The sequence below is a fragment of the Barbatula barbatula genome (genome assembly GCF_947034865.1).
Source record: "Barbatula barbatula genome assembly, chromosome: 11".
Lineage (NCBI taxonomy): Eukaryota > Metazoa > Chordata > Actinopteri > Cypriniformes > Nemacheilidae > Barbatula > Barbatula barbatula.
Window position 1 is genome coordinate 13,123,173 of NC_136774.1, and position 27,263 is coordinate 13,150,435.

At 38.1% G+C, this 27,263-nt stretch overlaps 1 protein-coding gene across 1 annotated transcript in view; it reads left to right on the plus strand.

The window, feature by feature from the left end:
• ipo11 (importin 11) overlaps positions 1–27,263 on the plus strand; it is a 101,193-nt gene that overhangs the window by 54,057 nt on the left and 19,873 nt on the right. Inside the window, exons 19-27 of the mRNA XM_079467025.1 lie at positions 1,049–1,165; positions 2,277–2,390; positions 5,975–6,090; positions 9,195–9,271; positions 18,692–18,771; positions 19,669–19,749; positions 23,904–23,999; positions 24,091–24,204; positions 25,226–25,347. Coding sequence (XP_079323151.1) covers positions 1,049–1,165; positions 2,277–2,390; positions 5,975–6,090; positions 9,195–9,271; positions 18,692–18,771; positions 19,669–19,749; positions 23,904–23,999; positions 24,091–24,204; positions 25,226–25,347 — 917 coding nt within the window. The remainder of the gene's footprint in view (positions 1–1,048; positions 1,166–2,276; positions 2,391–5,974; positions 6,091–9,194; positions 9,272–18,691; positions 18,772–19,668; positions 19,750–23,903; positions 24,000–24,090; positions 24,205–25,225; positions 25,348–27,263) is intronic.

Consider the following 27,263-nt stretch of genomic DNA (forward strand, 5'->3'; position numbering starts at 1 on the left):
TTTACCCTTTTGTTGATCAAAAACTGTTTGTCTCTTTCTTGACTGGTACACAAAAGAAGATATTTTGAGAAAGAGGTTTCGTGTCCATACAATGGAAGTCAATGGGGTCCAATTTTTTTTTGTTCATTAAATTTCTTTAAAATATCTTCTTTTGTGTTCTGCCGAAGAAAGTCTTTGAAATAGGGCTGGGCGGTATGGCGGAATAAAATGTCAACGATTCCGTGTATTCAGTGGAATGAAAATAAGTAGGTGTGGTTAACTCGGCGCTCTGCAAGTTATTCTGACAAAACATGAATAAATCCACCCATAAGTAGTTATCAAATTAACGTATCAAATATTCTTGTGACCGTCTATCAGTCTGTAGTTTTGTGATCCGCTCCTGTCTGGCATTTTCTCTCTCACCCGCAGTGCTCGCGCGTGCATTTAAAAAGCTCATTCTCACCACGCATTTCAGAAGTCAGATTGCTTTGTAAAGCTGTTAATAGTTTGAGTCGCAACACACTAAAAATGCGCATCTAATAGAGAGCGAAGAGCGATGAAAACCTACAGTACAGACCCCATGAACACCAGTTTATAATACCTGTCATATACTGTACTCTCATTGTTTGTGCTTATATTCATACTTCATTCTTATACATGTTGTCAATCTTCCCTACTGTATACATATGATATAGGCAGAAGATAAATATGAATTATTAATTAATCTGATTATCAGAACTTAGTCTGATATATTTAGTACATTTTCATAACTTGCCTACAGTGTAACTTTGGTTGAGCATTTAAAAAACGGGATGTCTGATCAAGGGGCGAAAGATTGGGGTCGGGGTGTGTTTTTTTTTTTTGAACATTTGAACATTAACAACGGCTAAGCGAAATCGGACACCCCGCCTTTAAATGAACTGTTATAAATAAATAAAGTAAAACGGGAGATTGTTGCCGTGAAATAAAACGACTCATTCTGTAAAATAGATTTTTGTCCATTCAGCCCACCCTCAGTTTGAAACATCTCTATCATCTAACATCTCTCATTTCTCTCTTTTTCCCTCAGTACTTGGAGTCTATATTCACCCTGTTGTTCCAGCTGCTACAGCAGGTCAACGAATGCGACTCTAAAATGCAAGTGCTGCACGTTATCTCCTGCGTCATTGAGAGAGTCAGCCTTCAGGTAAGCCTCAGTCCTCATCACAGGTCAAATGAAGTCATCAAAACACCGCCGCTGCGTTCGTGACCCTGGGATGGATGCTTTTCTAAAGTTTTCCTCAGGTCAGCGAGCGCATCGGTTTTGTGTGCTGAGCGACATGTATTTATATCGTGTCATTAACAAACCGTGTTGACTGCGGTTAAGGCCACAACCTGCTATGAAGATGAACTTTAGCTGTTGGCCCAGGGCCATTTAATGAATGACGTTTATGATTCAAGAACATAACGTGTTGTTGAAGCTTGCTGGACTTAAATATGAATAAATCAGAGGCTTGTAACATGCATGGAGCGAGCCATGGGAAAAGAAGGGACCTTCAGAAGGCGCTGACATAACCCGACTGCTTCAATGATTCACTCTCTTCTCTATTGCCCTGCAGGAGCGTATATTTGGCTTAAAGATTAGTCAAATGGGCAGTATTAAATATGAAAGTGTTTTCATGAAAAGGTCCGTTTTTATGGCTCGGTCTAATCCGCCACCACAGGAGAAAATGTATTCACGTTTTATTACATTATAAACTCAGAAATGTATGATTTGACCCTTGAGCAGATCCGTTTGACATTGTAGCCTTCTGTTTTTATTCACAGTGACCACTTTTCAACAAAAGCTGCTTTGTTGGACATTCTTCCGGCCAGAGCTTAAAGCGATAGTTCACGTAAAAATTGAGTAGTCGTTGTGTATTCACCCTCATGTTGTTCCGGACCTTCATTTTTCTTGTTCTTTATCTGTGGAACACAAAAGAAGATATGTTGAGAACTGTCTCTGTGGTTTTGTCCGTACAATGGAAGTCAATGGGGTCCAACTTTGTCTGGTTACCAACATTCTTCAAAATGTTCTGCAGAAGAAAGAAAGTCATACAGATTTGAAAAGACATGAGCCAGAGTAAATAATAAAAAAAATTCAGATAAATGTACAGATAAATAAAAAATTTGAAACAATAAGTGCATTTACTGTAAGCATAATTGAACCCATCCTGTATGCACGCGTGTCTGTGTGCTAACAGCCCTTTTCTCAAGTTTGGTATTCGATGTGCCGTGTGTTCAGTGAGATTAATGCTTTGTTTATTTTCTTTCGTTAGATCCGACCGTATGTGGGCTGCTTGGTTCAGTACCTTCCTGTTCTTTGGAAGCAGTCAGAAGAACACAACATGCTCCGCTGTGCCATCCTCACCACCCTCATCCACCTCGTACAGGTACGGCACACCCCCGAGGCCCTAGAATCTAACAGATAACCAGGCTTTGATGCTGTCTAGCCGGTCATTTTTAGCATTCCGTCTGGGTCTTAAGTGCTTCGCTTGAATTTGATGTGCTTACCGTCACCAGTGGGGGCCTAATTTTCACCGTCGTGGTCCGTGGCTATGAACACATGCCCCGCTGCCCTGCAGAGAACCTCTCTGCTTCTTTGATCCTTGAGAAGACCTTTATTTTAGTACGATCTACTTCATCCCTTCCCTGCTGTGGACAGGGGCTTCTTATTGATGGGTTGTGTTTGAAAATTGCCGCAGTGGTTGTCTATCTTCTGCCAAAGGGAATACTACAAGCTGCTTATTTCATCAGTTTTTTTCTTACCACGAGCTTCAGGAGCTGTTTCTGTGTCGCTTTAGCTCATGAGGTCATACTTTTATGTGTCCTGGGACTGCGGTAAACGCATGTCTTGAGCTTGGTTTAGCCAAGAGATCAATAGAACAACCATGTTGTAATGCAGGAAATACCTTTTCACACCTTTTTGCAATTTGTCAATAGATTGATTAAACTGCATGCTGGGTTGTGACTCTCGGTGTCCTCTAAATGATTCAACGCGAGCACAGTTTTCTTTACTGTCGTGTTGTATGTTCTGTAGAAATGGAAGTTTTGACAGGGCATTTTTAAATAGGCAGTAGTGTACTGTATCACACTTTAAATACAAGCGTAGAGGGGACAAAAAGAAAGTTTGGCTTTTATGGCAAAAATGTTTGTTTAATTATTTTCAATATTAAAAAGCATGATTATCGATATCATAATATCGCGGTTATTGCTAACGCCGAAGTGTTTTGATGCCTATTTGCGATTTACTTCAGTCATGGACCGTGATTTGCGCTTGCTAGTCAGAGGGAGATGTTTTTAATTATGAATGATTCATTTTTTATTTTAAGAATAATGATAATAATATACAACATAATAATAATAATAATGACTAATAATGGTATTTAGTTATTTGTCAATTAGCCATGTTATAAGCTGGAGAATGCACATCCAGCCCTTCAGGGTGATTGAAGTCCCCTCCGCTTCACCCTGTTAGGGTTTATTTAGAGATTACCAGCTGGATGGACATATTTCCTTACATATTGACCTTGTCTGCCTCAGCTATCATTTACAACTAAATGGTTTAAGGGTCCTTGACTTGTCCTCATACGTAACTGCTTCTATACTGTATGTACTGTACAAACTGTGATTTATACTAGCGTGGATCAGTGTCAATGTTTAATTTTCAAGTTCATAAACATTTCTCTGAAGTTATGAGTTATGAGACAATCTTCAGTTTGATTGAGCCGTTCTATGTCTTGAAAGTTCGCTGTGCTTCAGAAACCACATCTTGCGTATTACCGCTCTCTGGTCTTTCTACACCGAAGACCCTTCATTACAATGTCTTCAGTTCTTGTAAATCACAGTAGACAGACACATGAATCAGTTTGAAATTTCGCCCCGAGGCCTGGCTGAAATTTGCATACTTGACCAGAATAAGATTTGTGATTTCCACATAAAAATGCCAGGAAACCATCTACTGTGTGCATCAAAAATCAGCATGTCTTACCACCCGCCATCAACAGTTTGCTATTAACCTTGCGTTTGTTTGTGTTTTCTGTGGCCTCCTCTGCCAGCCATATGGTATCACAGCTGCTCCTCTCATGCCTGCTGCAGAATGCTGAAGAGACATTACCAGAATATTACCAGCGAACATTCAAAGTCAATCATCCTTAAATGGGCCCTATCATGGGTCCATCCCCAAAAGCATATCTCTGGCAGATGTCCAAAACAGATGCACATTTGGATGTGATTGGTTGACCCGTGGAAGCTAAATTGCTTTGGCTGGTTGGCCGTTGTTATGGATGGGGCAGGTATTTGGAAACACGTTTTTGGAGAAAGAGAAATTTCCTTTGGCAAAGTGTCATTGCAATCTTGCTTTTTATGTAAAAACATACTAAAATAAAGCAATAAGATACTAATAGAATAGTGGGCAGGAACATGTACTGTATTATATCTATGTACAAATGTAATTATTTTAACATTGAACTTCGTAAATCTGCTGAACAAATGAGTACATCTTGCAACATTGCCACATTAAATAACACAAATTATTATTTTGATTAAACAGCCTGTTTTTGTAGCTGTTTTATTTATTTTGTGTGTGTTGCTTTGTTCAGTGAAATGTGCAACATAAAGTCTATTTTGGATGTATTTTATTGACGTTTCATCGGAGGCACGTACCTGAAAGGAAGATCGGTCTGTCTGGCTAATATTATAACTACAAATTCAATATAAAATAATGATTTATATTATTATTTTACGGATTCAAAATGTTGCATGTAAATTATTTAAAATTATTTTTTTTAACGGGTCGTGTAACTTTGTCGCCCTTGGACCTATGGGACATTGACAACTAGCAGTTGAACTTGGTATCGCCTTGGTCTGCGTGCGCGTGTTTTGGATTTTTACAACCTTATCATTAAAAAGTCTTATTGTAGTCAATTGTATTACATTTCGTTACACTGTACTTGTATATGTGTAATGACAATAAAGTTCTAAATCTAAAAAAAAAATTATTGTAGTCAAACCTAACAAAAAACATTTCTGGAAACAATACGAATGACAAACAGGCTACAGTAAAGCATTAGTGTCATCAAAGACACTTTTATCAGAAAACCACATAGCTCACTTTCTTGCCTTTCTGCTTGCCAAGTTATGACTCTTCATGCCCGCGGTTGGTTTCCTTGCCTTCTGTTTGTTGTTTTTCATCATTGGCCTGTTGACAGTAACAAAAGCTTGACCTGAGTCCTGCAGATGCTACAGTCTAGCCTGTCTAAGCCCCTCAGAGTTTTCTCTCCGTGTGACTTTGATTGACAGCTCAGAATCAGCAGACTGTCGAAGGCAGTCATGCCCTGAACTCAAGAGCCCTTGCCGGTGGTCTTTGCGGTGAGCTCTCATCATTCAGAAACTCATTTCAGCTGAGAGTAGAATTTCAAATAGCAACGTTCCTCGAAATTCTCTTGAAAGCCTGTTATCATATTTCTCTGAATACAGATGTCTTTCTTTATGCCGCTACTTGTTGAATTGTCAGGCTGGTATAACGCAGCTTATTTTTCAGGGCATATAAAACACTTTTACATTTAAACGGAAAATTCAGATGAAATGATTTTGTCATTATTTTCTCCCCCTCATGTTGTTCCAAATGTGTTGTATTTTCTGTGAATCACAAAAAGACATTTTGAAAGAATGTTTTTTGTCTTTACATGGACAGTTTGTCGTAACCATGGGATGTTAATCTCAGAAAAATAGACGGCAATCTAAAACGATTGTCCTTATGGAGCTTAACATACAAGGTCAATATGAACGGTTGTTGTATTCGTTAAGATTCTTCAATCTTTCTTGAGTGTTTTGCTGAAGGTAAAAAACACACATCACCATTTAACATGAAGAGAGTAAATTACGACAGAATTGTGTGTGTGTGTGTGTGTGTGTGCGCGCGCGTAAAACATGCCTTGGTACAATATGATATATTGTAACATTTGTGTTATTCCAGGGCCTGGGAGCGGAAAGTAAGAATCTGTATCCCTTCCTTCTACCTGTTATCCAGCTGAGCACAGATGTTTCACAGCCCCCTCATGTTTATCTGCTGGAAGATGGGCTTGAACTCTGGTAAGTCTTCACTAGGTAAACGTCTCTTTGATATTTTTGCCAACACTTCCAGTGGCTTAAAAAAACTTTTTAATAAAGGCATATGCTTAAACACCTGAAATTGTTTAGCATATAACTATATGTTGTGCCTACATATTAATGTCTTTACATTGATAATATTTTTTATTAGTTGGTTTAGAAAGTGAATGTAAAGCAGCCGGCCAGTGGCCAGCACACATGGAACTCATTCTGTACTAAATATCAATATCAAATACCAATAAGCTATCAAGGCCAGGGCTGTTAAATGCTTTTTTGGGCTATGACACATTTTTTAGATTCCAAATTATTTTAGAAAAAACAGATTAATAGGCCTTTATTTAAAAATATTGCTACTGCAACTGTAAATAAGATATGATTTAAAGTGTCTCGCTGCATCTTTAATGACCTAAAGTGGGATTGTGAGCTCAAGAGAGACATTACAAAATATTTCATAATAACACAAAATAACATCATTTTGATTTATGTGCCATAATTCTATTTGCTGACATTCTTGATAGATTTGATAACTTTTATTCAAAATAAATTGAAATGTTGTAGTAATGAAGAACAGACAGATGTCCATGTTTGTTGGAGGTGGACTAACGCTATGTTCTCGGGAGTGTCTCTGAGGGATTTGCTATGTCGATATATTCTCTAAATGTTTCATTTTGTCGGGGCTGTGTTGTGTTTCTGCATCTGTATGATCAATACTTAATGTTCTCTGCGTCCTTATGCTGTCACGGGTTATTTTATCTGTGTGTGTGGACTGGAAACATAACAGCGTGACCCCAACGCTGAAATGTCAATGTTTTGTTGATTTTATGTCATCTCATTTTTTTATAGATTTACCTGCTTTTTGTATAGTCTGATAGACTGACAGCAGTGTGATTTGGTAGATGGAGAGAGATCTAATAATTCGGATCGATCGATAAATGTTCAAATCCATGCTTGATAAACATAAAACTACCTTTCTATTGTACTGGTCTTCTGCAATAAGCTTTCAAGCACAAGCATTTTATTACTATTTAAATTTTTTCTGTGATCTTATATGGTATAAATACTTACAAATGCTATATTTGATATTGTATTGTCAGGTGTTGACACCTAAACATCATTCAAGAACCAACATGTGCAGTGGGGGTCCAAAATTCTAAAACCACCATATTCAGGTTTATTAATTATTTTAAATAAATAAAAAACGTAGAAAAAATATTTATTATAAATGGTTCTATCAGCATGACAGTTTGAGTGACAATGAACTGAACTGAAGTTGCATGAGTGTCTCAATAGACGCAAGATGGTCTGACTTTTTTTATAGAAATAGTTGAGTTTCTACATTTTATAATTTTCATGTTTCCAGAAAATGTCCACCTCCGTGTTTATATCATAAGGTAAATCCAGTGTTTTCAAATTCATCACAGACTTTTCTACCCCACTGTTTTTAACTTCAGTTGTCTGGTTTAACCACATGTGACTCACGGCTTTATCGCCACTGCCTCCCTTCAGGTGTCTCAGTGATGCAATTGGGGAGGGCAGCAGAAAATAAGGTTGGGGCCTTTGTGTTGTTATATGCAGCGTGTGAGTTCAGCTCGGCCGGTCGTCATTATGGTGAACGTGTGGCTATAGTGTATTTCGAGATCTCTTCATTAAGCCAGTGATGGATTTCGGGGAAAACGCTATGGAGATGTGAAATCAATACCCAAACTAAACATTTCTTGCTCATTGCTCCACCCTCAAAATAACAATTCTTTCTCTCCTCTTAACTCTCAAAAAGGATGTTTTAATTTGGACCACACTACCTTGCTTTGTGTCGATTTATGAAGTCTTTTGAGCACATGGAGATTGTAAAAATATAAGAATTGTGCACGCTTCCGGACGAAGTGATAAGGATGAGACGTTTAATTCTTATGTCACTAGCATCACCAAATGGTATTCAAAAAGTTTTAAAACTGCTGAACATTCCTCTGGTCTTCAATTGGTTAGACGATTGCAAACCCGCCCCTTACCTCACGCCATTTGTTGAGCATGTGTTGCTGGTTGCAAAGCAATCTTAACGCCACTTTTCAGCAGAATGAACCAGCAGATGTCATTAACCGCATTTTAAGTCATCATCATAATAAAAATCACACACATCAGTAATGTGACAATATAAACGCATGTCAGAAGTCAAACCGTACGTTCCTAGACCAAAGTTGAAGCCATCAGTGGTATTAACTGCCCTCAATTTAAAATGGGATCCCGGTTTAGAGCGGTTTCTCTTTTTGTGCATCCTCAAGCTGACACACATAATGCTTGAGAAAAACGCGTGACGAATTGACTGTCCAGATGCGAATGATAGCATGAATCACAGCAGCCGTGGCTCACAGGAACTCTGCCAAGCTATTTTTTAGTGCTACTCTGTGTAAGTGGCCGGCCCCCAAATTACACGATACGAAGACGCTGAGTCAGGAGGAATTTCACGGGTAAATGAATTTGTCATCTTCATCTTGGAGTTCACGTGATGCTCCCTACGCTTCAGATCAATATCTTTTGCAATAATAGGCCCTACCATAGATTTCTTCCCTTCGTATCCTTTCTGTGCGCTCATTTCTCATGCGTTCCCTTTCTGTTGCTTTTCCTTCATCTCTTCGATGAGGTTTATTTTTCTAGTTCAAAGCTTCATCTCGCGGGGTCTCCGTTTGATCTCTTCCACTGTTCATTTGTCAGCCCCACTCGATCCGTCTCGTATCTAGACAAGGAGAGTCATTCCGTACAATAAAGCGACTCGCACAAAGATCCCTCTGTAGCCACCGCATACGAAATAGCAGCACTTCAACAAATTTACCCGCATCCATCTAGTTTGCGGAAGGCTTTTATGAGAGATCATCTGTTTTGTTTAAAGATGGAAGCTGTTCAGTTTGAAGCCACCTTTTTTTATGAATCACTGCCACTGTAGTGTTTCCATGGACACTAAAAGCACAGTTCTTTTTTGTCATATGACTATTGTAGGATTTTTCATCGTTTGTGTCACAAGGCTGTTTGAGAAACGCCATCACGTGTTAAATACAAGCCGGTGTTTTAATTTCCAGATCTCTGTGTTTATGCAGGTTGGTGACATTGGAGAACAGCTCTGCCATTACTCCAGAGATTCTCAGAATCTTCCAGAACATGTCCGCCCTACTTGGTAAGTGGTTTCCTGTAAAATAGATTTTTTTTATTTCAGATCAAGCTGAAGGCCAATGTCATTTAGCTGTCAGCTAGTCATAAGTAGACGTTAGCTTTCCTGTGGCTCACTGGTTAGAGCAAGGTCGTGGGTTCGATCCCAGGAGACTCTACATATTCAGAAACAATGTATAGTACAGGACAATGACTTGGGATAAAAGCGTCTTGCAAATGCATAAATGTAAACGTAAGTTGAAATGCAGTTTGGCTGAATCTTAAGTTGACCTCAATTCTTTAATGCACTGCTTCTGAATTTCCTCAGGCCGAGTATCACCTTTGATCAAATCTGAATATTCCACCTAGTTCCCCCTTTTCCTTTTTTCTCTTTTTTTTTATGGTACGTGCACCATCTTAAACATTTTAAGTGTGACACAACATCATATTCTGATTATCCTCAGTATTCCTGTGGTTACAGGAGTCTCTTCGCTGACCGATCTGTGAAAAGACCCCATGAGGAAATACACAAATATTACAGTAATAGGATTTAGAAAGGTTTACAGTGTTGTTGGGATATTTCATCATTCACTCTTGTCATGTCAAATCTGTACGACTTCCTTTCTTCTGCAGAACACAAAAGATATTCAAAGAAAGTTGGTATCCAAACAACGGCAGTACGCATTCATTTTCGACACAATGTATGGACACAAAACCAATTCAAGTCTATTGGTACCGCCATGGTTTGGTTACCAACATTCTTTAAAATACTGTATCTTCTTTTGTGTTCTGCAGAGGAAAGATAGTCATGTTGGTTTGAAATGACATGAGGTAAATTATATATATATATATATATATATATATATATATATATATATATATATGTTTTTGGATAAAGTATCCCTTTAATACCTGCATTGATGTTAAAACTTCTTTGTTCTTTGTTGAAGAATTTGGATTGGACATCCCGGTTACATTACTGGTAGCAAGCTTAAAAAATGATTTCTGATCTAGTGTTTTAATAAAAAGCAGATTGCTATTAAAGCTTGTTTTCCACTTCAGTGAACATATAGATTATTGCTTTGTGGGCAAACAGAATACATTGCGTTTTTGTCAATCTCAAGTTTTTTTGCGCACACAATAAAACGCATGGCGCCTAATACATACCACATTGCAGACGGAGGAATTGAAGCTCTGTATTAGAGTCTTCGATGTACAAAAAAATCTATCTTTAAGGACTTCTATAAAAGATATAGATCATTTGCAAAGTGTGGACAACACCATAAGCACTTCCTGTTTCGTTTTTGTTATATTTCACATACAGTATATAGTTAAGTGATAAAGATGGTTTCTAAAGAAACACGATTTAGCTTTTCTATAGAGCATGCGGCTAGCAATACCAAGGTCACAGGTTCGATTTCCAGGGACTGCACAAACTGTTGAAGCGTTTAGCTTGCAGTGTTAAATATCTGTTTTTGCTCTCCTGTGGCTGTTATAGAATTGGTTAATTAATAGTTTGATTGGTTCACTGTAATTAAGTGTGCTTGCATCACTGCCTTCCAGAACTCTGGGAAATGTCACCCAAAGATATTAGCTCGAGACGGAGCGCTCACAGCTCTCCCCGTACGCGCAAGGCCAGCACCTCACATGACCTCGGACGGTGAAAAAAATCTGCATGAACGTCGGAGCCGAGGGATGGCGGAGGTCAGCGCGAGGGAAAGAGACGATAGGAGAAAGCATTTCATTAAAAGCGTCTGCCGGCGCATTGAAATGCAAAGAGAGTGGACTGATTGAAGCGATTTTTCCATTTGCATGATCATTTCTTCTTTGCTCGCCTTTTTCAGGTGCTGGTTATATTAGCACAGGGGCCTGTTAAGACTCTGTCTCTTTTAGGAATTCCTCAGGGAGCTAGTTAGGCAAAAAATCAATGTACTTTCTCTCCATCAGATGGAATGAGGGTGACCTCTGGTCGGGAACGAGTCGGGATCGTCTGGGAATCTCAAAAGTACATTTAAGCATTTCGCAGACATATATCCAAAACGACAGTGCAGGCAAAATGTACATTTTTTTATGCATTCTATGAGAATTATACCAATGATCTTGCTAGTACAATCCTTAACAGGTTTTGGTACGGAGTACGAAGATGGGCATTCATCTCACTTCTTTACAGTCAGATAGATGCACTGCCGGCTGTGTAGCGTGAGGGAGTATAAACCAATTAAAATTCTGAGACAGAAATAAAAAATAATTACAAAGTTTTAGGTTTGTCGCCCGCCGCCAGCGCTCTAGCGAACGCAGCGCACCGTTCAGTCCGACTTTAGGGCTCCTCGCGTGACTGGATTATGAAATCTCATCATCTGTTGTAATTTGGCGTTCTTAGCAACATCCGACAGGGGAGTAGATCCCTCGCTGGGCAACGAACGGCTCACTTTCTTCAGCTCTCGGTGTTCACAGCCACTCACCTGCTGGGGTCTGGGATGAGAGGCGCCTGCCGCAGCCCTCATGCTGGCTACACTACTGACTCTCTCTCAGTCTGTGTCTGCGATTCAGAGTTGGCATCGCGTGCTTCTCGAGTAGCTTGCTGTTACAGTAAAATAACTAGTTGTACACCTAACTTTAATGTGGAAATGTATTCATCTTTGTAATCATGGATGTCCCAGCTTAGAAAAACAAAGTTGTTTGAAGTTGTTTGCGGTGTAATCATTTTCTTTTATTTGATAAAATAATGATGATCCTCATATTAATAATAACATATTTATTTATTATTATGACTTAATAATAATTATTATTTTTGTTGCTGTTGTGGTAATAATTATTATTTTTGTTTTTATTTGTTGTAGTACTAGTATTTGTGATAATAATAACAGCAAAAATAATAACAAATGTTGATTTATTATTATATCATTATTATAAGTAGTAATAAAGTAATAATTATAATTATAATAATTATATTTCTATTAATTATTGCACATAAATTATTACTTGTGTGAAAACTATAATTATTTTATATTATTATGATAATAATAATGTAGCTTAATATTATTATTATTATTGTTGTATAACTGTAAATTACATAATGATATTATATTGTGTTTATGTCTATTATTATTATGATTGCGTATGATTTGAAGCACTTTTTCAATACTGTACTGTCAGAAATGGACTTCTGCTGGTTTAACAACAAATAACAAGTTGTGAGAATATGGCCACTATGCTTCAACACACAATCGATATTAGTTTTAATATGTAATGTACTACGAATAGCACTACACTGTGGCTTGGGTGGAGCTTTTCAATTTTACTTTGTGTGTACCAGACCTCCAGAGTTGCAGGAGATCAATGAATTTTCAGCAGCTCGCATGGGATTATAGCTTATAATGGAAATGTTGAGGTTTTGCGGAATGTGAGGAACTTCTCTATTTGCGACGGCAGCGGTTCATTAGTGGTGTAAATACTCCTACCCCAGATGATGAAGTCACAATGCACAGTCCCGCACGTACACAACTGAAATCCCATAATAAATAGTCTCCGGGGCTGTGAGATTTACCTTTTAAAATGCCAGATCGTTTGTCGTGGCTTTAATAACCCAAGAACGTTTCTTACCAGTTTCAATAGCCTCACTGAATTTCTCAAATGCCATCAGGTTGACGCTTGAGCCATCTGCTTTGCTCAGAACCATTCACATAAAAGCACAACGTTTCAATAGAGAGTTAGTTCCGTTTTCCTGATGGACTGATTGATCTTGACAGCACTGGAAATGTCTTCTCGCCCACCCTCAGTTTTATCAGACCCTACAGTAGAAACTGTCAGCGGATGATGGTTTTGTGTTGACCCCAGCAGCAGGAGCTCACAGATTGTTTTCTCAAACTAAATTTGGCCTTATAGACGTTCCCACAAGCCCTCGGCTGATTTACTGCAGTAGAAAATACGGTTTCTTGGCTGCCAAAGATCAAACTGTCGATTGTGCAGTTGAGTTTAATATTCACAAATGATGTCTGTTTCTTTATGGATAGGAACTGATGGTCTTCCTGCTGTTTCTGTCTAGTTTTCATCTTAGGGAAGGATGCTCTTCTGATCACTTCTTGGTGCATGGCATTTTTAATGAAAAAAGGTCTGTCTGCTCACGCTGTTTGCTGTGTTTATTGGCCGTGTCAAGAAGTCAGTGCCACAAGCCTTTAGCAAAGATCAGTGCCCGTGAGAGATGTGGAACATCGTCTGCGTTTCATAACAAGCCTTTAGAGAGCAAGAAAAGTGATCCTTTTGGACTTTATTGTCCGAACTTTGAAGCATTTTTGTTGTTTGCAAATCTCAGGTTGCTTGATCATTTTCATATTTAATAAATACATTTGAATTGTGTTACAAACTTGGATTTATTTCAGGATGAAATGTTAATGTCGTCTTATGACTCTCTGCAGGTCTGAAGAGCCTAATGTGCTCCTCTATTCCTATCACAGTCAGGATAATGAATTAGTACAGCTATACATTTAGTGATTTGTGATGGTTTGCTTTGTCTGCTCATAATAACAGAGCTCACAGGGAGATCCTAATAACAATCGTGGTAATATTTGAAAATCTATAAATGAGATGGCATATTATAGATCATATCCTGCTGGGAGAAATCTTTAAAAACAAAGTTTTTATGCCTTTTTGCTTTTACGCATTTAAAGGTTTGATTTTAATCGGTCTCCCAACGAAACGGATGAGTCGCACCGTCACACTGTTCATACATATTGAAATTACGTTTATTGGCATCATTTTGGCTCAAAATACGTTTTTTGCACACAGGTGAAGCTCTACGCAGTGTACATCCAATTTTCTAGCGAAATGAATGCAGCATTATCATGGTTCCTTATTTCTGCATTATCATCAAAGCAGCTGGGAGCAATTTTTTACCACTGGGATATTAACATAAATGGGTAAACGTTTTTTTCCGTTAGCTTGTTTTGAATTTCTTCCATTTCTTTGTAAATGACGGCTTCATATACTCTAAAGGCCCAAAACCTGCGTGAAACATATGTTATAAGGTATATGTCGTTTTCTTGGATTGCTTTTGGCATTATATGGCGAGTTATAGTTCCATTGTGTATTTTTTGGATGATCTATTGACATAAATGCAATGTAATTTACCATATCAGCTTTTCTGCATGAATTTCGCCATGTTGTCTCCTTCGGCAAAGAAGCAAAAACGTGACGACATCGTAGTTCTTTGTCAGCCACTGTAGTGCTCCGATAAAGGAGGGGTGGAGTGAGCCGTTGGCTTCAATTCGTAACCACACCGCTAGATGCCACTACATTTCCTACACTGGACCTTTAAATGTTTACTGTTAATTCACAATATTGCATGTTTATTGCCTAAAGTTATAGCCTTTTGGTTTACTGACCTTTCAGAATCATGTTATGGTCAAAATCTATTGAGGTATGATCTATTATTGGCTTTTATTTTATGTCAATCAAAAAGATTGGTAGCTCTATACAGGATTTATTGAATCCTATTTGTTGTTTTCTGTTCGTACACATCTGTTTGGCTGACAAGTTGCTTTATTTTTCTTTGCCTCTGGACACGTTGAGTTTGGCCCTTTGCCGTCTGCGCACTCGAGCCCTGAACAGTCCTGAAGGCCTCCCAATACCTCATGATGTCTTAATGGAGCTGCAAACAATGGCTGAATATTAAAACGAAATTAGCATGAGCGACGAAATTGCCATAATTGCTTCCTGCTCCTTACCCATGAAGTTATACCTTGAAGTGTGCTCTTTCTGAAGAGCCTTCATCATCTTTACATTTTTAATGTGTGGCTTCTTCATAAATAAGCTGTGATAAATAATAAATATGCAGCATATTTTAGCATTTTTTGTAAATAATGTATTTCAGGTCTTTAAAGGGATAGTACACCCCAATAAACATGACAAATTAGTATGACTTTCTTCCGCAGAACACAAAATTAGATATTTTGAAGAATGTTGATAACTGGCACCATTGACTTCCATTGGTTTAGTATTTATATAGTAGAAGTGAATGGGTGCCAGTGCTGTTCGGTTACCAATTCTCTTCAAAATTTCTTTTTTGTGTTTTGCGAAAGAAAGACATACAGGTTTAAAATGACAAGAATGTTCATTTTTGGGTGAACTATCACTTTAAATGCTTACATTTTCTGGTGTTCGGGTTGCATGTGTGCAGCCTATACAAAACCGACATGAAACGTCAAGAAACGATTTCATACAGCCCTATAGCAGCACGTTTAATCACGTCTTAATGAACTGGTCATTATATTCTCAGAGGGAGCTGGTTTAGTCAAAGCAGGATTAGCTCATAACTCACACTGACTGCATTATTTGAGAATCCCCAGCTAATTATGCTTGAACACGGATTTCAACACGGCCTCCACAAATATACATTTTACAGTTCCCCGTGGCACCACTAATAGATTCAAGAAACTAGCACATTGTTCTTTGGAAAAACAATCCTTTAGTTTGCTTTTATGGTCCTCTAAGGCGTCTTTACATAAACTATAGCAACAGCAGATAGCGGAGATATTAAGATTGTGTTGGTCTATAAATAGTTTTATTTCGATTGACATACGGTTTTGTTTTGGCTTTATTGATGTCTTTTTGACGGAAATGGTCACACCTCTGACATACAGTGCTGTACAAATCAGATTTGTTTACCCTTCACCTGATAAGTCAGAGCTCGATAATTATAAATAAGCATGTTTCTAAGCACGGGCCTCTCTTAAACCGTCCATCACTCCAGATTACGTCTCTTTATGACAACATTCTTGTGACGCGCTTATTTCTGCACTCTTGAGACTGTCGTTCAACTGATGACATAAATATTCACGAGCCACACGAGACGGTTGAAATTAAATTGTTTCGTACCTCATCATCTGTAACTGAATGCAAATCACGGATAAGGAAAGTAGAGGACATGGAGCGACCGTCTCTGTCATTTATTTATTGTGAAATGGGAATGATTTTAATTTTCATTCAAGTGATTTGAACTCTGAGGTGTCCGCGGACGGCGTTCTCAAGTGTCGAATGAAGATGAAGCTTGAAGTGCTCTTGTATTTGAAACTAACCGCATGACAGTGTTGAGCGAATCACATTTTGGAGAAACACGTTGCTTTCACGTCGTTGACTGTTTAAACTGGTTCAGGACAGCCTCGTATTTCGAGGAAAGTTAGGAAGTTTTAATCTTTTTTTTGCTTGATTCACTTGACTTGTTTCAGAACTGGACCACCTTCTCTCGTAATATAATTTGCTTTTCTGGCTTCATTGATGGTTTCTCACCAGTGTTAGATTCTATCCCACAGCTACAAGTTTTTTTTTTATATTTGTTAAATTATTACATTAACTCTCGCTGTTGCAAGTAGATTGCATAGGAAGTGTCCTTTATGAGAGTATTAGAGGTACAAAATGTATTATATACTGAATTTGTAATTTAAGGCAGATTAAAGAAAATATGAACAAACTCGTACAAGGTGTTATTTTATGACCTTACATTATATCAAAGTATTTTACTTATCTAAAAAAGATCTAGTTTTATATTTACCGTTATATGCCAACTGGGCTATTCCATGCAAATTTTTTTTTTTACCAAAGGTTGAACCTGATAGGTCAGATGTAGGGATGGGTAACTTTAAGATTGTGAGGGTATTACTACTATTAAGCGATACTGCTTATCGGTCTGGTACTTTTACCCACCCTAGTCAGATGTCAATATTTGTTGCTTAACTTGGTTTAAAAACCCATGTGAAGTCTCAACGTTTTTATAAAACATAGTTTTCCATAGCCAGGTAAGTGAATTGTCACATCCATAACTGTCCATATTTCTCACAAATGGAATGAAAATTTTAATCTAGTAACTATTTTATGTTCTGGAAAGAGTCATCCCCTCTTCATTTGTTGGGTATTATTGCTTCTGGTTTGCACATATTGATTCACAGAAATCCCACAATGTATTTAGTCTCTTGTGCCTCCATTTTTGTCACATCCATAACGCTTTTTCCTCTTTTAAAATTGTATATAGACTGATATTTTGTCTGTACTCTATGTCTGTACTCTATCACCAGGGGTTTAGTAAAATATAAACAAATGATACAATATACTTACATTCTCTGAGAATTTATATTTCATGGGTTGCTTGAAAGTGTCACATCCATAATGCTGGAATTGCCCCACCATAGACATATATTACTTTCTGAAAACATTGCTTTATTTGATTGAGCAACACTGGCTTACAAATGGTTTACGTTTATGTGTGTGGCATATATTTTATCCCATAAAGATATTTACTTTTTCAAAACAGACACATGACCGATTGGTGTATTTTTCTGTCCATCCAGCTTCCAATAGGGCTTGTGATATTGTGTTAAAACTTCACCAACTCCCCTCAGAAAAGCTATTTTTCTGGCAGTGGACACAAATGGTGTGTGTGTGTCACCAGGGGATTGTGTCGAATTGGGTGGTTCCTGACCTTTGGAAAGCAAAAATATCTAGTCGTTTCAGGCACAATTGAAGCAGTGATTCTGCCATCTCTCATTACTGTTAACAGTGCAGGGGTCACCCCACACTAAAGCCCTCGAAATTCACCCCAAATCCTATTCAGCCTTTGAGACATTTTGCCATTTTTTTATCCGAGGTCACCGTCGATGCGTGCAAGGTCGTCTCCAAAGGGAACCCGGAACAGGCAGACACGAGGATTCTCAGTCTCCCAGTATATGAGTGAATTACTCTTAAGTGTCTTCTGAGACTTGTGCGCAGCGATCGTATTTAGAAGAATCTGTCTCGGTTAACAAGGATAAGGCCACAGTTTAATTTAAGCTTAATAAGATCAACCGCAGCGTCTAATTGAAAGCACTGCGTTCAGGGCGATTATTGGATTCCATAGCAACTATAGTAATAAATAGAAAGATAAGTGCTAGATGAGTGACTCGCTCCGTGATTGCAGCCGCTCATATTAATTATTCGTTGTTGTGCCAATGTACAGTGTTTAAATGTAATTGTTAGTCGAATTTCTGAAAGATTATCATCTCTCGAGTCACAGCTTGCTGTCTTGTAACCTTGATTTATGCGCTTCATTACCCGTCTTGAAGGAAACCCGGAACTTTGGTAGAGGAGAGAATCTATTCCCTCATGCGTTGCTTGTTCTCAAATCATTCTTGATTTATCCACAAAATGTGATTTCCTATTCAGATTTTCAGAGTCATTTTTCTTATACACAAGACAAAACTGGTTGGTTTTGCTTTCTGGCCTGCTTCCATCTCCAGCAGTTTAACTTCTCGATGAATCAAGAGCGTTTGAAGATGGCTGGATTCCAGAATGTTCTTTTGTTATATTTCCACTTTCTATTGCACCGTCATGTTGTCCTCTGATTGTCATTTCCGTCTCTCTGTTATTGCTCGGACGATCTTCCTCCACCCCTCAGTCATTTTATTTGGTTTCCCTATTACAGAACTAAGCTCGGAGAATGTGAGAACCTGCTTTCAGATCATCAACGCCTACATTTATCTCTCGGCCACAGATTTCTTGCAGGTGAGTGCAAGACAAAATATAAAACTTCAAAAAATAAGTCTTTCAAAGGGAGCGACGGTGGAAATTACGGTATTAATGAAGTTCGCACTTTCCTGGGAAGATAAATGTGGCGGAAATTTGAAAAGATTAGTTTGTGATATTACGGTTTAGAATGATAGTGGACGACCAAGGTTAATGAGACACTTTTACGGAGTCAGTTCTGATATGCAGTTTTCTTTAACTCTTGAATTAATTGGTTTGTGTTGTAGTTTACCAGACTTACCTTAATTATAACTTCATTATTTCCACAGTGGGAAGATAATTATAGTGCAAAAATGTTAGCAGGATGTAAATAAAGTAAAAGATAGAATTTGCTTAATGTGAGACTAACAGTTATCTTGCGTGAGGGTGTCGACTTCAGGCATCGATTTCAATTAATTTTTTACACATCCCCTGAATGTTAATATTGTAATATTATTAATACGTATTAATACCAGTTGTTATAATAAGTTCTCACAGAATGAAAACCTGTAAAGTCACCTTTATTTTATTTCCAGTGCCATTTTAATATTGCAAGATATATATATTCTGAGACATTAAATTATATTCACAAATTAACAAATGACTACATTCACAGACCATGGCAACATTTTTTATTTGTTTTGTATGTTTTAAGTGAAATTATCAAATGAAACATGACGAAATGGTCACAATACCAAAAAAGATGCAGTGTTTTCAAATGTCTTGAATACCACAAAGAAATCAAGTTTTTGTTTGTTTTCAAACAACACAACACAATACTAATGTACATGAATTATTTATATCGTCGCCGTCATTCTGAAACCTTGGAAGGACAGCAACGATATAATAACCCACTTTACTATATTGACTTTATATTTTTACCTCTGTAATTTTCAGAACTATGCCGAAGCCCTCTGCAGATCTTTCTGTGAACTGCTAAAAGACATCACCACAGAGGGACAAGTCCAGGTTTTGAAGGTACGATTCAATCCCTCACACTCTTTCACAAACAGCCTGATCAATCTTTCTCGTAAGGCTCTTTTGTGAAACGCATTCTTGTTGTGAAATGAAGTGGCCTGGCTCAGCTGCAGAGTAATGACTGGAAAAATCATTCCTCAGCTCCCTCTTGTTGCTTTGAATAGGCTGCAGAAAGCGCTGCTTTTTGACTCCGAAAACGCTGTCCTCACTTACGCTTTCTTCAGCTCGTGCACTCGAGCGCCTGAATCCGACAGAAGAGGCCCGCTTTCGTCGCCGTCCTTCACCATTCAAACACTTCAGATTTTCAGACAATTTCTGCTTTCATGAAACGATCCGAGTGTTACGACCCTGATATTTTATTAAATTAGTTTTGCGACCAGTTTAATCAATTCGCTTAGCGTTGCCAGGAACAGGGTTTTATAGCGCAGATGCTTGTTTTATAGGGCTTGTACGGATGAAGGCTGACTGATGTGGGCATCAAAGTGGACTTTGTAAAAGGTGGTGGGCACAGAATGCTATAGATTCCCTGCCAGTGTGCTGCCATTAGAGATAAAACTTTTAGCCTGGGCTTCCAGCTGGTCCTTCCTAGGTTAGCAGATGCACATCGGAGACCTCATGCCAATTTGGAAGATAACACGCAGTCTGTGCTGTAAGAGCTGGAGCTACATTGATAGAGTTTTTGGATGTGCATCATAGTCTGATGATATTTTTCTTTTGTGATTTTTAGAACATGTGCGAACAACACGACTTTTTATGTTTCAGTCATCAATGGCTTAGTAAGAAAAAAGATTTTACCGCTGTTTCTCAATATGCGTTCTTCAGCTGTCTTGTGTCCTCGTGTTCTTGACGTCATCGTCGTCAAGTCCCGCTCCAATACTCAAGAACACAAGAACAGAAAATGCATGACAGTACTGATGTGTTCTTGATATCAAGGAGGCATTGAATGCAGACTTGCGCGTACCGGACCTGCTAAAGTCCTAGAAGTCATTGTGGTGTGTCCGTAAGAGTTTGGTTTTCCGAGGCAGCCTCGCAAGACCAGTCTCCACGAGAACACAAGTATGTTCTTTGCGTTCTTGGAATTGAGAACCTCCCTATGTGTGTTGCTTCCATTGTGCCAACAGGCAACATCTTTCCATGAGACGAAAGGAAACGTAATTGGAAAAAAAGCCCAAGGTTAACCGTGATATAACTACATATTTGTCACGGTGTTGTGGAAAGATTTATCTTGTTCATTTTGCCGATGCAAACCAAGTGCAAGACTTGGAAATAAGTATGCAGGGGAAAAGTGTGGTACGGTGTGTACAATGATTGTAATACTGTATTATTTGCATATTAAAGTAGAAAAGTATAAATCACAATGCACGTTTATTTCATGGATAAGGGAAAAAGTTTTTACATAAACTTTTATTCTGGATGAATTGTTGAACAGCCCTTCATTCTGCATATTTAGATATAAATGATACATATTTCTAAAACGGTTGGTCATTTAAGATTGAGACACTTCCATTCAGCGTTTGAGGATGTCAGACACACTTGTATAGACCTCTGCACAGATTACTTCCACACTGCGCCTCCTTCTATACTGTTCAGCATGCATTAAAACTTTGAATAGCTCGTGAGCCTGTGACGTGCTGGCAGACATTCTATTAACCTTGCCAAGTATTCCCTGCTTCTGATCCACAGGTATCATGTTTTATATGTAAATCATAAAGTCCAAGGACGGAAGCTTTGTAACTCACTAATTAACTTGTTCGTTTACATCAGCAGTATCTGGAGGTGTTACTTTCACGTTATTGACATGTTTAATTAACACAGACCGAAGTGCCGTCTTCTCGGTAAGTCTGTTTAGAAAATCTCACTCGAGACGGCTTATGGACAGTGTGGAACTGCGATTTTGCTCTCTCACGGTGTACATGAATCAAAGCCATTTTAGTTAATGCCCTTCGTGACTGAAATCATCTTTGTCAAGTGGAACTAATCTGAAACACTTCTGTTAAGAGTGCTCCGAAATCAAACGCATTCTTTCAGTTTGCTCACGGTCTGGAATCGTCAGGCTTAAGGAAACGGGCTCAGGCGTGAATTGTGTGTCAAGTAAATCTGGACGATATTTTAAATGTTGTTAATACTGTAGTATTGATGTACATGATTTGAAATGAATAGGGAGGCTTGTTTTGATGTAAACAACTCCTTTAATAAATAAGTTCAAAATTGATTCAAAATTGAATCAGTGATATGTCGTATCTCATTATTTGAGTAACAATTCAGCAGGTTAATTATATTTTTTATATTGTTGATTCAATTTTATTCTTTCTTTTTTTGTTCACAATATTGAGGAAAATCTTATAAATGATAGCATTTCATTTTCAAAGTTATTTTCAGGTTTTTTTTACTATTTAATAAGTATATGTTTAGTTGAAAGGGTCATTTTTGTTTCATTCTGTGATCATCAAACAACATTTCTCTTAAGTAAATTCACTTTTAAGCAATACAACATTAATACTTCTACATGTATTTAGTAAAAGTTCAAAAGTTATAATTTTATTGGATGACCTCTTTTTTTTAATGTGTAACACTTTTAATTTGTCATGTCATGCTGTCAGTCTTTCAGATTGCTGTTGGATGACATTGTCACTCCTGAGGTTTGATTTTGTTGAAATTCAACAGACACTGGACCGGAAAGTGCAAGCCAGAAATGCTGAATAAAAATCACTGCTATATGCATATTGTTTTAGACATTTGCAATTTTTCAATATACATCTATTGTGCAGTCCTAGTTAAATTTTCATTTTTTTTATTTCAAGCACGTGGTTATAAAAATTAAAAAAAAAAAAGTGGCTTCCTATCCATCCCAGCCAGAGCATCCGTAGGGAAACATGTTGTTGTTCATGATTGATTTGAAGAACAAACGATGCGGCTGGCGCAAGTACAAGCATGAGCCTGTAGGGGCGTCGTTATGAATGTAACACACTTGACCACCAGCATGTGTCATGCTGTCAATGCCCACTTCCTCCACTCCGAAAGTGCCATTTCCCAGGAGCAGTCTGCACACGCTCAGTGTAAATTGTAGGTAAGATGACAAAATATAAGATAACCTCAAAACGCTGAAGTGTGCCCAAACATGCATTGAGGCCAAAGGATTTTCTCAGTTGTTTGCTTTTCCTCCTTCACACTTGAAAGTCATTGTAGTGGCTTAATTCCCTCGGCAGTTCGCAAAGGCTTTGCCAGCTTTGGCTTTATATTGTACTCGACCGTGGCTGCAATCCAGACACATCAGAAGCGTTAGTTTCTGTCTTGTTTTCTAAATTACCCTTTGCAGTCACTTCAGTGTAATTCTGCTCTGTACCAGGCTGAAAACCTTGAACATTTGCAGTCAGTTACACAGTGTCTATACCGGAAGCGACACGGCATAAAAACATGATTGTTCTTAATGGGTTTGTCATACCGCGCCACATTAAAATGAGTTCTAATGCCTTGTCAAGGCGCGTCCGGTGTAAGTCATTGAAGCCCCGCCCACACACTATTCCTTGTCACCGGAAGTGTAGAGAGATCGTTTAGAGGTGGTATTATGTTAATATTTTTGAGAACGCATTGATAACAATTAAATAAAGTGCACAGATAAGTCACTACAATATATATTAAAAAAAAATTTTTTGATTTCATGGCGTCTTTAAAAGAGAGGACACTTGAATATATATTCTTGTTTACTTCTTGAATATATCAAAGTACTTTTGAATGTACTGAATATACTTGTGTATATACATAACATAAAATAGGATTGAAATGCTAATGCACAGAGGCGCGGTATTACTCACACTTTGGATAAACAGTTAAACATCAAACCTTTAAAAAGCTTTCTACACACACATCACCAGATCACTGCCTAGAAGTCTTTGCCGTTTCATTTTGTTTTACCGCAGTTCAACCACAGTTCATCATATCTATATAATGCTTCCTCCAACCCTGCTCCCCAGTCCCATATGTCTTCTTGTCACAGCGTTGGAGGTTGTGTGATCCATTTCTGAGCTGCTTATTTTCCAGCTGTTGTGTATCATCTCAAGCACTTTAAACCATTAAACATTCCATTTTTACCAGTGCCTACTTTCAATGAATTTGATATATGAAATGAAATGATCAATGTATTTTGTCTCCGGCAGGTTGTTGAAATTGCCATTAAAGTGAGTCCTATACTGGGCTCCCATATGTTTCAGCCTCTTCTGCCGTCTGTGATACGAGGAATTGTTGGAGGCGAAGTAAGTCTGAACACCACATGATTCTACAGTATCAGCAGTGAAGCCGTTTCTTGTTTTCAGTGCTTATATATACCTGTGTGTTTGACTTCAGAGGTACCCCGTGGTCATGTCTACACACCTGGGAGTGACGGGTCGCATTCTCCTGCAGAATTCAGGCTTTTTCACTTCCCTTCTCACACAAATGGCTGCAGAATTTAACCAGGAGGTGAGGATGACTGCCAGCCCGCCGGAATCTGGTTGCCAGATAAACCAGCGAATGCCACTTAATCATTTAAAAAAATTGCTATTTTTAGTCCAAAGAAATTAATTAATTTTAACTATTTGTCACGGTCAAATTCATTCCTCTGGAAGGATCATAAGCAAAAATACTTGCGCTTAAGCTTTGCTATGCGATTTTTGCACTAGCAGATCTTACAGTAATTTGGTCCCTGTGGAGTCAGACGAGCCGCCCACATCGAGTCTTTTTCTCGCACCCCTGCTTGCTAAATAATTGAACTCATTGGCACTATCACGGTCTCAGCATATCTCGGTATTCTCCATAATTTCTTCAGTCCCGGAAATATCTATCCCACTGAGATTCCATTATTTACAGTATCAGCCAAATAACTTCAAAGTCGGAGGTTTTACTATATTAACCCTGTCAGACAACTCAAAGCACCATAAGGTTATTTCTTTTTATCTTGTGGAGGGTGTATTAATCTTGTTTTCAGCGTGTGCTTCACTAAGTGCATCGGTTAAAGGGATAGTTCATCCAAAAAGTTGAATTACTTCATTGCAAACCTGGGTGCTTTTCTTTTGTCTGTTAAATAAACATGAGACTGAGAGCTGACACAACAGTGCAGCGATCATTTTAGCCCGAATATATGCGCTGTCTAAGACTGCCGATCCACAGGGGTCAAATGAGTTGATTTGATTGGTTACAGGGTTATGATGTCATTAACCGGAGCAGTTTTTAAACCGCATTTGTTTTATTGTCTTTGGTAAACTGCAGTTTTATGGAGAAAATACTCAGCAATAGTTTCAAATTGTACATTTGCACATGGTTTGTCTTAAAGAATAGTAAAAACATAACTAGAGTTATAAACAAACATATAAACAACATTAAAAACTTGATTTTTACTTTGACTTTAAAGTATCTCAGTTGGGTTTCTGCTGAAGAAAGTCAAATAGTCATTTTTTTGCACCGTAAATATGAAATGAAAATGTTGATCTCTTCTTTGTCACAGGCAGACCAGCTCTTAGGAAACATGATTGAAATGTGGGTTGACCGCATGGACAACATCACCCAGCCCGAGAGGAGGAAGCTTTCTGCTCTGGCTCTCCTGTCACTTTTGCCGTCTGAAAATGGGTTAGTCATCTTACAAGCGCTGCAGCTTCTTCCTGTCACATTTGCATGCATATCTCTCAGGCTTGTATGCAGCATTAGGCCAGAGAGCTGTACAAATTGTAACATTCTACAAACGATTTGACATTTCGGTTAAAAAGCCACGTTACGCAACATCACCCGGCACACCGGTCGGTATCTCTTGGGTCGGGCGACGGATGTCAGCGGTGCTTCCATTACCCTGTCTTGTCACACGCCGAGATTACGTGTCTTGTTATAAAAAGTAACCTGTAAGTTTGAGCTATTATGTATGGGGCTGTGATTTGCATATCATCATGAAATCAGCTGTCAGATTTCCTGTGAGGGGGAATGAGTCATTTTACCTGTAATATTACATGTCATTTTAAATCACACGTTTTGCAGTTCAATTTATCTTGGCTTTTTACTGTGCTTCAAATGATTTTTAGGCGAAGTTCTCGAGGTCAGAGTTAAAAATGGGTTAGGCATCGTACAAACGCTGTAACATTGACAGTACAACTATGTCTTTAATCTTCATTTCCAGGCCGTTTAAATAAACTGAGCTGCAAGAAGAGTTCATACAGAAGTCATCGCAGGCATGACGTTCTCTGTTTAAAAGAAAAAAGCAGTTGAAGATTATAGTACAAGATTGAAGTCTTTTACTGGAATTGTCTCTAAAAGACAATTTTATTGGACACTGAACAAAGCATCACGTGAAGCATTGCGAATGATGTAAATAAAAACAAAATGACAGTACGGTATAAATCTCAATCTATACCAAAGTTGTTACTCGTACATATGTGAACAGGGGAACTTGTAACACACAAATGGCTGTTGTAAATCTTCAATGTCTTGTGCTCATTTAGGATCATTCGTGAAAGCTTTATGTTATCATTAAGAAGCTATTTGCTCTATGGAGAAAACGAATGGTCTTTTAGAGAGCCCTACTGTACTTTTGCACTCTTAAGTCATTTACATATTGAAATGTTAAAGAAACAGTACCAGAACAATATGTTACTTCAGGGTAAAACAATTCTGTCAATCCTAAAGCATGTTTTGCTAAAAAAAGCGAAGCCATGATGCCTGAACAAATTTGAATTAATCATACATAAGACATTAATGAAGTATATTTTGATTATGCATGTTACATTTTTTAAATGCGGACAGCTACCTGTATTGGTACAGGCAATGAAAAAAGTTGTGTACACAGCGTGACGAGAATATTTTACCTAGAACAATATTAAGTCATCATTAACCTGTTTTTGAAAGGTACTGGTAGATGTGTTTCTTCAAATTAAATCAAAATTAATGTAAATATCTTTGTGTATATTATAATATTTTTGACGTCCATTTGAGAACATCTACTAGAGAAACGAATTGTTTTTTTCAGAACTGTTTAATTTTACGGTTTAATTTACAACACAAAATGCACTCAGAAATCTAGACGCATTATGATAATGAGAATTTCAACAAAAATAGCAATAAAACGTATAAATAATTCATAGGTAAACACACAATTTGACAGCATGTTTATACTGTAACCGAAACTAACATTTTACTGCCATGATGTTTCAGTGGTTCCCTGAGAACGTTTTACATTAAAACCTTATGAAGTCAATCTTAAAAATAAGCATAGCTTAAAACTTCTCTCGAGGAAAAAGAAACTCTTCCCATTTCTCATTACAATAGAAAATGTTGAATCAGGTTGCGTGAAAGCACATCAGCATGTCCCTACATGCACGCTCATGTTTAGACCCTCTGTTGCCAGTTTGTCGCCAAATCATTTCACACTCCCAGTTCGTCTCATCTATTGCATGCATCCGCACATTCTGCATGCATAGCCGCCCATGCGTGTGCCCACCGCGAATCCCCGGATTATGGGACGACATCAGGGATTTGAATCAACTGCGATGCTGCAGCAG